We start from the raw sequence: 14,922 nt of genomic DNA on the forward strand, positions 1-14,922 counted from the left end.
CTTAAAACTTCCTCTATCCAAATCTATCTCAGAGTCTGCTTCCCAGGAAGCTCCACCTGCAATCAAGCATTTCCCCCATGTGACAGGGACGTCAACAGAGACTCAGGGAGGGCCCAGGGGGTGTAGTCAGTAAGAAATGGGCAAGAACACCAGGTCATATCCAAGCCTGGAGTGCGACCTCCTGTGAAGAGTCCAAATTCCACCTCTCACTGGCTTAGTTCTACAGCTCAGTGTTCTCATCTATACAAGGGGGACATCACTCTAACTGAAATCAAGACTGCTAACCTGATTTGCTATAAAAGCAAGGTCAGATAACTTTTTCTATAGAAGATAGTAAATATTTTAAGCTTTCTGGTCACAGGGTCTCTGCTGCAACCATTTACCGTTCTTGCAGAAAAGCAGTCATAGATAATATGTAGGCAAACGAGTGTGACTGTTCCAATAACACTTTATCTACAAAATCAGGTGGTGGGCTGGATGTGGACCATGAGCTGTAGTTTGTCAAGCCCTGCCTTAGAGGGTATTTATGTGATTTCAGTGATGTGATAATCCATGTCATAGCACCGTGCCCAGCACATACTATACCAGGTATGTTTGCTGTTCCCATTATTGACACATGATGTAAATTTCATTAGGTCGAGGATGCCACCTGTCCTACTTACTCTTGTGTCCCTGGGGCACAGCACAGTGCCTGGCACAGAGCAGGCACTCAAACACTGCTTGTGGGGTGAATGAATGGGAGGAGGACAGAGCCCGGCCAAGCCTGCGTTTCAGGGTGAACCAGTCTTATAATTTTAGAGTCAAAACATAGCCCAGGATTTAGTAAGGAGGGACTGGTGCCTCTGCACATTATTTCTGGTTGATCTCCAAAAAGAGAAATTAATTTAAGGAAGAAAAAGAGGGGAAACATTCAAAGCCCTGCAGAGTCTGTCGACTACATGACTGTCCCAGAGGAAGACAGTTCAGGAGCCTGCATGCTTGGAACAAATCTGGGCACATGAGCTTGAGAAGACGTGGAAACACTGAAGGGTGTTAAGGAGAACACCTTGGAAGTCTCAGAGTAACGGGGCACTGGATTTATGAAAGAGGAATGAATTCTGTGGGCTAACGACTCAGCAGAACTGCAGCCTTCTTCTACTCCCCAAACATCAGGGGTCCCCCAATTTTCCTGAGCAAAAGACCCTCTGACCTTTGTCCTCCTTGGGGGTCTGTATGCCGTGGATGGCCTCCACCTCAGAGGTGGGGGCCCGTCCGCTCTGGGCCGGGACCCTCAGAGTCAGACGCCAGAGATCCGTGCCACATACACTCAGGAAGATGGGAGCCACAGAGCCACAGGTTCTTTGGGATGCGTTGGGCCCAGGTGTGAAAGGCACAAAGGACAAGAGCAAAATCCCAGAGAAGAGAGAGATGGGTGGGTAGAGGCCAGAGTCAGGACCCCCAGTTGCACGGAGTGGTCTCACTGGGAGGAGGGGAGTCATGGGACTAGATTCTGCACATGCCACTTGGCCAGTGTGCAAGTGCAGCTCAGTGACCCACGGGTCACAGAGGGCTTTATGTTCCCCCCACGGTCATTTCTTCCAACTTCAGTCACATCACACTGGTTTCACCAAATACGGACTTAAATCTTAGACATTCTGTGATTGAAAGAAAAATAAAAGGGGCCTTTGGTTCTGGCGACTTCTTGCTGGGCTGGAGAGGGAGCCCAGGAATGCAATTGCACCATCACTGGAAAATGGTTTCTTAAGGCTTTACCACATTGTAAATAATTGAGTGCTTTGCTAGGAAAAACCAAAAATGGGCTATGTAAATTTAAGAAAATCTGCCACCATTGCAGAGTTTTCAGTGGTACTGAACATTCACAGGGTTCTGAGATAAAACACCTCATAGGATTCTTATACTGAACACCTTTTGGACAAGACAGGTAATTTTGACTATTCCATCAAAGAAGAGAAAAAAGAGCAAAGTACATGTTGAGGTTAGGATTTAACATTTACCCTGTCCTCCGCCACCCCACCCTCCCACAAAAGTCCCCATATGAACTCGCCTACGATGTTGGATGAGTTTTTCCCCAGACACTCATTTTTTGGCATTCTCTCTCTCATACTACAGCTGACAGACTTCCCTTCTGGGGATGGTTTGAGATTCTTCCACCTAAGCCATGAGTTCCCCAAAACAGAACCCCTCTACGGCCAAAGCGGTGCCTCAGACCCCCACCCCAATGGTGCCCACTTCAGCCAGGACTGACAAGCAGGCATCTCAGCTTCTAACCACCAGTGTAGGATGCTGACTTCAGACCTCACAGCCACTGCCGCTGCCTCCAGCGCCAGCCCTCTGTGGCTCTTGGGCACACATGACCATGGTTCATAACTGCTGCCTCGTCATATGCAGCAGCTGCTGCTGCATTTTAATTCAAGCTCAATGGAAGAGTCTTAAAAAATCGATGTCCCCAACTAGTAAAAGCCTCTGCATTTTGCATGTTTTCAGAAAAAGGCCAGTTAAGCCTGCCCATATACAGTATTCCAAGAGTCAGTCAGCTATCAGGGGAGTCGGAAGCAGTTTTACTTTTGCTAAAAAAAGTGGTGAGATTGCTTTGGCTGAAAGGGCCTAAATGCTATAACATCAAAGCACTGTAGTATGGCAACTGAGACCCTGGTTCAAATCTCAGTTCTGGCACTTGTTAGCTTTCAGTCCTTGGGAAAGTTATTAATCTCTCCAACTCTCAAGTTCCTCACCTCTAAAATAGTTGTCTCTGCCAACAGGGCTGTGGTGCCCAACCCAGGGACCCATTTACACTGGCACGAATGTGAATAGCGCCCCCTGCAGTTGGGAGGTGTACAACCAAGACCGCTTCCACCTGTGCCAGATTCCATCCTGGGCACTATTTATTTTCTCATGCAAACCTAGGCATGCTCTCAAGGGCTGCTCTTGCTAATTAAACAGCAGAACGTCTGTGGTTCCTCTGGACACCCAGCCATATCCGGCTTCCTGAAGAAGACTACATTTTGTTGCTCTCCTGATATGATGTCACTGGAGGACACAGACTACAGAAGGGGCCTGTGGCAGGCATACCAGCCACTTTGCTCCAGGAACCTGCCTGGACTGCTGGGCACAAGAGGATTTGGGACAGTAAGCACAGAGTTGGAAGGGACCTATTCCAGCCAATGTTTTCTGTCCTGCAGAATGATCACTGCCAAGCCAAATGCCTCCTAGGATCGCACTACTTTCTGTCCTCAGATGGGTTCGTGCTGCCTCGGCCCCCTGATCCCACCACAGCTGTCCCAGGTGCTGCAGCCAGGCTCCCAGGAGGCTCTCTGACTTGAGTCTTCCCTTGTCCTCCTTTTCTTCTTCTCTCCTTTGTGGGGACATTCTCATGAAGCAGGGAACTAGCAGTGGCCAAAATTCAGGGTCCGTAGAATCTAAAAGCTACATGTTCTGAATAGGCAAAGGAAGAGTGCCTATAGAATACCTGTGTCAGAACAAACAAACAAACACGGAACGAACAAACAGAACAAACAAACACGTACCAAGGTGCTAGAGTGTGTCTCACACCGTGACAAGGTTTCCCCATTTCCCAGAATCCCCAAAGCAACACTCCCAATAGGTGTTGTTAATACCATCTTAGATGAGCATGCAGAGGTTCAGAGAGGTAAAGTAACTTGCCTAAGATCATATAGCTAGGAAATAGCAGAGCTGGAATTTGAACACTGGTGTCTCTGGTTCTACACTATCCTTCCGGCCTCTCATTCTTGGTGGAAGAAAGGCTTTAGACTACTGTCTTAGAGGGAAGGGAGGAGAGGAAGCAAATGGAGAGGCCACACACCTTTGGATGATTCAGCCCAATGCATAAGTGCCTCACCTTTCAGACTTCACCTTGTTCAGATGCATCTGCTAGGTCAGCAGCTTGACTCACTAGGCCAAGTGGTTAGCTAATGGAAGTCCAGGTTTAACTGCCATTAAAGATTCTTTGGTTTGGTTTACTGAAAACGAATATCTACACTGAAGTCTTCCTCACAGACCCATTAAAAAAAATCAATAATGATAAAATTTGGATGGAGGTCCAAAGGTGAGCCTAGAAGGGCCCTGAACTGTTCAACTAAGACACTGGCTCTCAGACTGCAGTGGGGATCAGAATCACTGGGAGGGCTCCTTCAAACAGATCATTCACCCTATCTCTGAGTTTCTGACTCAGTGGGCCTGGGGAGGGGAGGGAGATGTTGCATTGCTAACAAGCTCCCAGGTGAGGCTGATACTGCTGATACTGAGAACCACCAAGCTAAGAAAAGCACCTGAGCAGAGTTTAGCTGTGTAAGAGGCAGCTTGGAAAAAAGCACCTGCCCCTCAACCTCCCCCTGCCCTGAGCCGTGCTCTCCATGGAAGGGCTTCCTCTGTCTCCCTCCCTTCCATCTTCACACCTGCTCCCTTCATCACCCAGGCTTCTCTTCTTCCTTTAAGGTAGGGACAGTCACAGTCTCCAACAAACAACAAAAATTGCTCCAGAGCCCAAGTCTCAAAAAGGTGACATCTCAGAAAGCAAGAAGAGGCAGGGACGTGGCAGCCCCTGGACAGTGCCAGCTTTCTGGGTTGTGTTTCTAGGGGGAGGACACAACATCCCCACTTAAAGGCAGGCCGTCCAGCCTGGAGACCGTGTTCCATATCCTGAGCAGTACTAGGGACACCTCTGAACTTAACAAGCTGTAAGTTAGGCTGCACGCTGCTGGGTGCCTTCCCAAAGAGGGTGTCTATGGCACTTGCGTGTGCCGTTGGTGCCTAAACCAAGGAAGATTCCAACTAGCCATCCATGTCAGAAACAACTGCGGGGAAGAAAAAAAAAAATCCTTCACGCTACAGCAGTGTGTGTCCAGAATTCCATGTCAGCAGGGGCTAATGGATTTAATTCGCACATTTTAAAAACTGTCCGTTATCTGTCTCTACTTCAAGTAGTTTAACAGGAAAGAAAACTTCTCCGGTGTCATAGAAACCACCTATTACCTTCGAAGGAGTTTCATATTTGCTTTGAAAGCCACACTCGCATACACACGAAGAGGTTCCTTTCAAATGCTGAAAAGTCTTGATTGGAGAATTTTGTCCATTTTGCTGGTTTAGAGGACTGCGTCCTTGGTGTGCCAACCTTGGGATTTCTTTTCTTAAATTTCAGTGCTAGACATAATATGCATGTCCCCCGGCTCAGAATTTTGATTACTCATTCACCGATTCAACAAATATTTGTCAAGTATCGACTAAAAGCCAAGTGCTGGGCATACAACAGTCAGAATAAAAGGTCTCTGCTCTCATAGACTGACTCTATTGGTAGAGGATAAACGGATGGACACAAATAATTAGACACGAGAGGAGAGCTCTGAAAGGGAGGAACGCACTTCTTCCGTATATATCACAAACGAGCCTGAGAGCAGAGAACACTGTCCTGGGGAAATACCAAGGAATAGAGTGTCCTAGCAGAGGGAACAGGCGAAGCGAAGGCCCTGGGGCAGGAAGGGACATGGAAGAACATGAAGGCCGACACAGTTGGAAAGCAGAACATGGGGCCGGATCGCACAGGGGCTTGTGGACCACATCACAGATTTCTATCTTTATCTTAATAATATTACAAAGCTTTAGAACTGTTTTAAGCAGAGTGGGGCGACATGATTCAATCTACTTTTTCGAAAGGTCAGTTTGGCACAGGGTGGAAAACATATCTGAAGTGAGACCTGTCACTAGGAGGCTGGAGTAGTTGAGGCAGGTGAGAATGAAGAGAAGTAGAGGATCTCAGAGTTTCTAGGACCTAAAATAGACATGTCTTAAGGACGGACTGAATATGGGGGAAGGAGGTGGGGCGTGTCTAGGATGACCCCGAGGCGGGTGGGTGCCTCTGGGTCGCTGGTGGTTCATTCCTCTAAGTAGAAGGAGGTGAGCCAGGTGTGGGGGAGGGACAAAGTCACGCTTTGCTCTGAGATCACTGAGCAGTGATAGGGCAGGTGGAGTTGGGGCCTCAGGGGAGAAGCAAGGGTGACAATGCAGCTAGAGTCATCCACACAGGAGGTGAATGAGGATTTCTCACTCTGTGCATGAATGAGATTTTCTAAGAGGTAAGAGAGTGAGAGGAGAAGTGGGGCTGAGTCTGAACCCTGAGGAAACTGCTGGAAAACCAGGAGAGGATGGTGGGACAGAGCCCAGAGAAAAAGGTGACTCGAGAGGTGGAGGGCAGCTGACAGCACCAGTGCTGCAGGGAGCTCGGGCAGGGCGAGGACCAGGGGGGAGTTGCTGTCACAGTCACAGGGGCACACAGACCTTGTGGGAGCAGAACGCTGACCTGAGTCAGCTGAGGAGCGAATGACAGGGACGACGAGGAAACGTCTGCTTCGAAGTCCCTTCTCTGGGATTCCACGAGTCAGGTGACCTCTTTAGGTCACATGGAACAAGGGCTCGGCGCCAGCCAATCCTCTGAATGAGTAGGGGATAAATGAGTACATTGAAAGAGAAAGCATCTGACAGCAGTAGAGTTGATTGGGGTTGGAAGTGTCCACCGACCAGAAAATAAATGATTCCCATCCTCTCTGGATTTTTCTCTGAGGAAAGTCATCCTACCTTCTTACAGCAGCTTTAAAACTCTACCTCTAACATCTCCCTGTCTGCTCAAGTTTCCACTGGCTTATCTCCCTCTGTGAGATGCACGGCTTTCACCAAAATCAAACTGCATGTCTCTGCTTTGGGATTTGCCAGCACCGCCACCAGGAGAGCTGGCAAGAAAAGGCAGCACCGCCTCTCTCTCTTAAAGGCGGAAGCAGGTTTCTTTTGGTGTCTGACCAAAACACTGCCTGCGCTGTTGCTGAATGTCACTCTGTGAATGCACAGAGTCCCTGGGAGCCTACGGCTAGGCAGCAACTGACAGCAGTCAGGCGGATCCATCTTCCAGCCGGCAGCGGACTGTGCCTGGTGGTTAATGGTGGACTTGGCGGTTGCCTTCTGGTTCTCTGCTGCTGTCACCTGTCACATTAGCGTCTCAGAGTTTGGAGAGAGACCGTCCTCTGTATTCCACCCCATCTGGCTTCAAGGCGCCATTTCCTTGGCCTTCCTCCCATATAAGAAACCCTCCCCCCGAATGTTAGCTGACGAGGGGCTGCTTCAATCTGTTCACTTGTTTGGTGCTCCTGTCCGGGTTCCATGTCCAAAGAACACGAGGAACCAGAGTGGTGAGCAGAAGGATGATGCCAGGCGTGAGGAGGCTGCAGGCCCAGCAGGCTCTGCAGCAGAGCGTGGCCTCGGCCATCAAAAGTAGAGCGAGCTGGCTCCAGGTGACACCTGACTTCGCTTTGGCAGGTTCCCTCAACTCACTTGCTTCCTCCTGAGTAATTGGTGAAACATCCACAGGAAAAATCACCCTCCAGCTGCAAAGCGTGGGGTTGCGAAACATCAGAATCATCTGATGCAAGGGAAGGACTTGGGCACAACTTCATCAAACAAAAGAAATATTCTCAGAATGGTCACGGTCTCTTGGTGTGACTGTCTTTCTTGGACGGCTCATATGACATTGGTAACGGAAAAAGACCCCCAGAACAGCATGACCTGATGACTCACTGCCACAGGCTAAGGCTGGCTGGCCTCTGTCTATACCAGCCATTGTTATTCAGAGGCTTCTGAGTCATGGCCTGTCAAAAAGGGGCTCTGGCAGGGTCTGTCTGCCCAAGTCACCAAACTTCTGATGTCCTGAGGGATCCAACGGGCAAGCCAAACCTCCAGCCAGCTTGTAATGAGATGAAGACACAGAGAAGCTGGGCCTGCGATCAAGCCATTCCTCCCGCCCCCGGTCCTGTCAGACTGCAGCTGACTTCATGGCCCTATTTTTAGCCTAGTGGGAATATCTGGCACACTTGAGTGTCCAGAAGAACCTGCTCTTCTGCCCTGACCAGCAGGACACTGGCAGACAAGGCCCTCTAGTGCCCTCACCTGTCCCATTTTGGCAGCCTCAGACCTGATTCGGTTCGCCAAGGGGCTCAGATGTCCTTGGGCCCAGAGCCCTTGGAAGCTAGAGCAGGCTGTCTACCCACATGCTGCAGACACATCCACTCAAAGATGAAGCTCTGCTAAGGACATCTGAGAAATGTGGTCAAGGTCACTTACCTTTGACTCCTTCTTCTTGATTTTCTGAGGTAGACACGGTCTCTGAAGAAAGACAATCTGCTTGGTGGACACATTTCCCTCCCTGTAACACATCGGAGCTGAGAATGAATTATGTTACACCTGGGAGAACCAAACCTCGTACCTATGCTGTGGTCCCTAACTTCATAGCCACCTGCGGAAAGAAAACCTGCCACCAAATAGTGAGAGGTCAGAATCGAGAAGCACCCCCTCTCTCTCCAGCCCTCAGACCATCCACCTTTGCTTCCGAGGGGCTATCTTAGGGGCCCAACAAAGCTTTGTGGGTGTCCCAGCAAAGTCAGCTTCACAGCTGGAAACTCCACTCTCTTGATGTGAAATAACAGCTAGCATCCTGGGCAAATGATGACAAACTAGCTTCTTAAAGCAATTCTTAAAGGGTGGCAGGCCTTTTCCAAAGCTGTCTTTGGTAGTGAGTCCATGAGGGGCCTGGCTGGCCCAGAAAGGCAGGGAGATGAGGACCTGGGTGCAGAGCTCTGCCCTCTGCCATCACAGGGACAGCAGGTGGAGGGCTGGCTTTGCAAAGGGTCCCAGCCACAGCCTGATTAACTTTCAGGGAGCAGCAGGGCCACGTTGCTCCTGCAGGCACACAGATGAAGGGCAGGCAGAAAGGCAGGGATTGGCATTAACAAAGGTGAGGGGTCCTTCAGGGACCTGCTCATTTTTATGGCACAGTGAGAGCACCTTTCTCTCAGGAAGGCAGGACCCCACGGAGCTGCCTTTAAAGAGGCTGGAAATATTGTAAAGAAGATCATTGTTTTCTCCCCAGCCTCCACCCTTCCCATCACTTTCTTAAATCTCTATTTTGTAAATGTCTTCTCTGCTGAGGCAACATGTCACTAACATGGAGTGTCGGAGGGTAAGAATGGAGAAGACTGATATTTTCTATTTTATTCCAGTGCTAGGTTGAGTGATTCCACACATAATGGCTCATTTAGGCCTCACCACAGCATTCCAAGGGCCGGGACAGACACCTTTACAGACAGAAAACAAAAGCTCGTTTAAGGAGCAGGTTCCAGAGTACACAGCCGAGATTCAAGCTCAGATCTGCCTGGTCGTGTGCATTCTCTCACTGCAGCATGAGGACTCATTTAAAGCAGTGATCCCAGCATTTTTGGCACCAGAGACCGGTGCTCCTATGAGAATCTAATGCCCGATGACCTGAAGTGGAGCTGAGGTGGTGATGCTAGCGCTGGGGAGCAGCTGCAAATACAGATGAAGCTTCGCTTGCTCGCCCACTGCTCACCTCCTGCTGTGTGGCCTGGTTCCTAACTGGCCACTGACTGGTACTGGTCCATGGCCTGGGGATTGGGGACCCCCGATTTAAGGCACAGGGAAATGGAAGATTAGGGAGAATTGTTTAGCAAGTATGACTATCCAAGACAGAGACAGACAGACCTGTCTGCACCCGCTGGGCTTAGCTCAGAACCAGCAGGGGCTTCACATTCAAATACGTTATCATGGTGATTCTTGTCCTCTGTTCTTCCATCTCATGGACTATGAAACAGACTCAAAGAAGCTACATGACTTGACCAAGGTGGTGGACTCAGCACTTGGGTTCAAGTCTGCAGGCCACAATCCAGGGTTCTTCGTACTCTGCTGCATTGCCCTGTGCCCACAGAAGTCTTGGCTGAGAAACAATATGGTGACCCCCAGTGGCCAAGGGGCCCAAAGGTTGCTGCAGACTGGCTTCTGCAGGTATACAGACCTAACGTGCCCCACTGTCAGGAGGGAGACATGTTGAGGGCCCAGACAGGCTGTGGAAGGACCCAGGACAGGCACTGATCGTCACCATCCTTCTCTCTCCTCAGCCTGGGCTCTGGCCTGCACGGCCCTGCTATCTCCCCAGATCGCCAGCCTTGCCTCATGCTGTCCATCGCCCTGCAGTGGTGAGTATGCAGCAGGATTCAGGGCAGGCAGAGCACTGAGGGCCACAGGAGGGGGCATCCCTATAGGTCAGCAAAGAGGTGGCCTGGTGTAGGAGAAGGAGCCCTTGACTCTCAGACAGAGGTTCTAATCTCAGGTTCTGCCACTCAGTGGCTGTGTGACTGAGCCTCTCTGAGCCTCGGTTTCCTCATCCGTAAAATGGAAATCATATCTATGCTTATAACCCCACAGAACGGTTAGGAGGACTAGTTTAGATAGCAAACCCCACACACAGGAAGGCCTTGTCTAGTTGGTATAACAGAGATAAGACCCTGGGCTCAAGGGACGGTAGGCAGAGCTGAGCATGGACAGAAGACCGAGAATGTGAACTTGTAAGGAGTGCCACAGCAGAGACCAAGGCTCCAGGTCTTCACATCTCTGTGGGGCTGCTGACCAGCTCTATGATCTTGGGCAAGATCTTGGGCAAGATCATAGAGCTGGTCAGCAGCCCCACAGAGATGGGTTATCTCCTTGGCCACACTCCTTGGCCACACTCTCTTCAGCTGTAAGATGGGTTTTATTTTTAAAAGTCCACCTCATAGGATTTTTGAGGACTAAATGAGAGTTTATATACAGAGCACCTAACTAGCCCAGCACAGGGCACAGAGTGGGAGCTGGATTTCTTTTGTACCTGAGCCTTGAGCCTCCTCATCCAGGTGGCTCATCTCTGACATGCTGGGCAATAATGGCCAAGGCTCCCCAGGTAGAAAGAAGGGTGTAGGGGAGTGCTCTGAGGGAGGGGGTTTAGAATCTGAAACCCTAGCTCCGCCACTTCCCGGCTGGAGTTTATGTGACCACACCAACCTCACAGGCTCGTCACAGGATTAAATAAGTTATGTACATGAAGTTGCTTATCGGGAACAGTACCTGGCACAGAGTTAAGTGTTCAAAAATAACAATGACTGTTACTGTTACCTGTTAGTCTTGACGACCGGAGTTGGTAGCACACAGGTGAGCTGCCAGCCGTAGGCTGCCAGTGAGTTCAGCAGGGGCACGTAGTCTGTCTGCACCTCGACACCCTAAGGGAGAAAGGCCACTGTGAGAGATGCTGCCGCTGCAAGCTGACAGCTGAGTGACTGAGAGGGGGATCATTCAAACCGCCAACTCAACAAAGCAGAAGGAGGTAGGGTATCCTGCAGCTCGGAGGCCCTGGCTCTGATTCTGTTTAAAGAGTTCAGAGCCAAACTACCAACATGGGACTCTTTCCTGGCCCTATATCAGTCCGCATGGTTGGCAAGGAGTTAGAGCCAAAGGATTGATCCATTAACTTTGTTTTATTCTTGTCTGGACAAATAGCCTCCTGTGAGTTTCAATGAAGCACAATCACCTCACCTCAAAGACGTATTCAGGGCGTATGACAACACATGCTGCTCCAGATGATCCTGGAGTGTGTCGTGGGGAGTTAAATGACATTTGACAAATGATCAAGTCATTTGCGTGCAGCCATGGCCGCCTCCCCCCCGCACCCAACACATACACACGAGCCTCACCTGTTACGCAGCCTGCCGCGAAGGGGTAAATGAACGCTGCCTGGGTTTTATTTCAAATCAGTGCGGCGGGCAGGGAGACTTGCCTAACACTTGCCTTCGAATTTAAAAATGCAGTCTTGCTCCCACAGGGAGACAACCCCAAAGGGAGGCTACTGCACTGGGTTCCATGTCATGCTTTCTCCGTGCGTCGGGCCTAATTTCTTACTCTGGGTTCCTCACTGACACTCGATGTGCTGTCTGCACTCTGGTCCTGTGTCTACACTGGCCTCCCCACCTCTCTTAGTGGCTTCTGAACAACTCAAGAGTGTGTCCAGGTTCCTTCCAACTGAGTGTCCACACGCATTCATTCAGCCAGTATTTGGAGCCATGGTGGGTACGAAGGTGAAAGCCCTGTCCTGCCGCTGGAGGTCACAGCCCAGCACAGGCAACAGCACAGACATGCAAGTAGCCAAAACACAAAATGGCTTGAGAGCAGGGCCATGAGGCTTCGAGTGCGAGCAGACAAGGAAGGATGCAGGCCGTGGTGTCCAGGCAGACTTCCTGGGGCTCAGGGCTGGGAGGAATTTGCCAGGCAGAGGTGGGGAAGGGCACTCCAGGGCAGAACTCTGGCACATACATATGAAAGACCACGCTGGGCCTAGGGCACCAAGGAGGGTGGGCTTAACTGGGGAGCGGCACTGTGCAGAGGGGCCATCGTGGCGAGTGGCTGTCCTGCTGGAGACCTTTTGGGAACAAAACCAGCTGGTCTGGCTGCCTTGGGCCAGGGGGCTGGAAGAGAGGTAAGGGAACAACCAGCGCTGCCTCTTCAAGTGGCTTTTCAAGCTCCTATCACTTGGTACCTATCCCAGTGGAGCTACCAAGACACCTGAATCACTGGCAACCAATTTATCCTCTGGGAGCCTGTTTCTCCAACTGTATAAAATAAGTCTTGGCTTATTTCAGTGGTTCTCAAAATGTGGGCCCTGAGCCAGCAGCATCAGCAACACTTGGGAACTTGTTAGAAATGCAGTGTCTTGAGACCACCCAACCCAGACCTACCAGATCAGCAACTTTGGGTACGGGACCTGGAACTCTGTTTTAAAGAGTCCTCCCAGGAATTCTGATGCAGCCAAGTCTTAGAAGCACTGTCTAGATAACCCATTAGGTCTCTTCCCATGACAGAAAGAGTCTTCGATTCTGTGGCCAGCATCCATCCGCTATTACCTCAGACCTTACCTTTCCCTCCATTCTCCATGTTGGCAGTACTTCTGCTAGAAATACTACTATAGCTGAAGGGCATAGAGGGAAGGGGAGAAGGGTGGGGAGAAAAGAAGGGAGGAGGGACAACGGGAAGGAGGAGGAGAAAAGGAAAAGAAGTTAAAGGATGGGGGAGCAGGAAGAGAAAGAGAGAAGGGAGGAAAGAAGGAGAGAGGGTACAAGTATATAACCAATTCATTTACAAGAGGGCTATCTGAGGGGATCCTCTTCTGGCCCTGTGTCTGAGGCCGCACTCAGGACAGAGATGGCAGCAGAGGACCCACCCTGGACACCTGGGGGCCGCCCTTCCAGACCAGTACAGCCAGTAGCCCTCATGCTGGGCACCTGCTGTGGCGGCTTCATCCTGAGAAGCCCTGCCCCCACCCCTTCATTCCTGATTTAAAGAGAGGAGGGAAAAAAAAAAACGTTAAATCCACACTCTCAAGCTTTGCGAGGTTATGATTACTTGGGCCTATCAAGAATAACCTTCCCACTTTATCACGCACTGTGACAAACCCGCTACAATCAGACAGTAGCCATGGCAACCAGGACAAGCTTTGGCGCCTCACAAAGCCCTGAGTGGCAGAATAGAGTCCTTTCATTGGTGACTGTGCCCTGGCTGGGTTTTCTCCACGGGTACCCAGAGCAGCGAGACAATGGATGCCCTCTGCTGCTGCCTGACCTGCCTGCTCAGACAGGCCTCGTCAGGGCTGCTTCTAGTTTGCTCCATTTTATTTCATTTTGTCACTGTCTTAAAGAGAAAGACAGCAGGATTTCTCCCAAACAGTTTTATCCTCTCTGGGTAGGAGATATCAGCCAGAGGGTACAGAATCAAAAAGACTAAAGGGAAAAGGAAAAACATAACAAAACCTAACCCTGCTTGAAAGAGCTGACGGTTCCATCTCAAGCGTTAATATCTGGCTGTCACACGGTGGGTTGAAAAGTAAAATACAAACGGTACGGGGTGGGGTGTTACACTCCGCTAAACTCTCCCACTCCTATGACTATTTGGGCTGGTTTTGATGTAATTAATGTTAAATGTGGTTTTCCATAGCATCTATCAAAGCTGCTTTGCATATTATCAACACAGTAAGATGGCATTTCTAAAATATGACACCAGCCCCACGCAGTCAGTGGAAGACGCTTTCAAGTCTATTAGCTAAGAAAGCTGGTAGGAAACCTATATGGACGGCAGGCTCCCTTTGATCTGTCTTTCTGTGACACTCTAGTGAGGAGAGAAAAGCACAAACAGCACTCCAAAGCCAGCCTGCTTATCAAACGAAAAGACATTTCTTTCTGGGAATAGGAGCAAAAATTTTAATTAACTCTCCACTCTCCTGTGCGGATACGTAATCTCACATCACACCTGGAGTGTTAAAAAAAAAAATGGAGCATGTCCTGTGGTTCTTCAACTTGTACAGAAGGAATTCATTTGTGTTTAGGGCTCTTTTTTCCTTTGTTCCCCATATCTCTCTGGTGGTTGCAAATCAACTAAAGAAACAGGCATCCCTTCTCTTACCCTCCAGAAATTATGACAAGAGAGTATAGTTTATGAAGATATGCATTTGCCTTTTGATCACTTTTTCAAGATCCTCCGTGCAGGGAAATAATGAGGAGGTAACACACTGGTCCAGTGAGAAAGTTTGTTTCCTGAATATCAGTTTGCTCGTCTCTTTTCTCTTGTTCCGATTTGTTTGGGGAAGCAATCTGAGAGAAAAGCAGTTTAAAAGATTTTGCTCCTTATACATGATTGTAAACGAAGATAGGAATTCAATTTCCCATGTCTGAAGTGTGTGGGACCAGCCCTGGGACGGTCTCTGCATCTGAAAACAGTGACTGGGGATTGTTTGCCCCTGTTCTCGACAGCCACAAAGCCCTAGCCTTTCACCGAGACGGCACCTGAGGCAAAGCAACTGCAAAAAATACTTGTGCCTCATTTGTAAAATTGCTACCAAAACATTAATGCCCAACACCTATTGGCTGGGTACGTTTCTACAACTATTTCTTTACTCATCAATTCTAGATATCTTTTGATTTCCTATCATGGGAAAGAAAGACTTAGTGCTCCCAGACACATTTCTTACTTCTTCTTTCTTAGTGGCCCAAACAGTTATCA

At 49.6% G+C, this 14,922-nt stretch overlaps 1 protein-coding gene across 1 annotated transcript in view; it reads right to left on the reverse strand.

Annotated features, from left to right (window-relative positions):
- The window catches only part of RFTN1 (raftlin, lipid raft linker 1), a 180,608-nt gene that overhangs the window by 3,426 nt on the left and 162,260 nt on the right, over positions 1 to 14,922 (reverse strand). Inside the window, exons 7-8 of the mRNA XM_011355131.2 lie at positions 10,996 to 11,099; positions 8,119 to 8,200 (exon numbers count right to left, since the gene is read on the reverse strand). Of these exons, the coding sequence (XP_011353433.1) occupies positions 8,119 to 8,200; positions 10,996 to 11,099 (186 nt within the window). The remainder of the gene's footprint in view (positions 1 to 8,118; positions 8,201 to 10,995; positions 11,100 to 14,922) is intronic.

The sequence above is a fragment of the Pteropus vampyrus genome, unplaced genomic scaffold (genome assembly GCF_000151845.1).
Source record: "Pteropus vampyrus isolate Shadow unplaced genomic scaffold, Pvam_2.0 Scaffold1, whole genome shotgun sequence".
Taxonomy (NCBI): domain Eukaryota; kingdom Metazoa; phylum Chordata; class Mammalia; order Chiroptera; family Pteropodidae; genus Pteropus; species Pteropus vampyrus.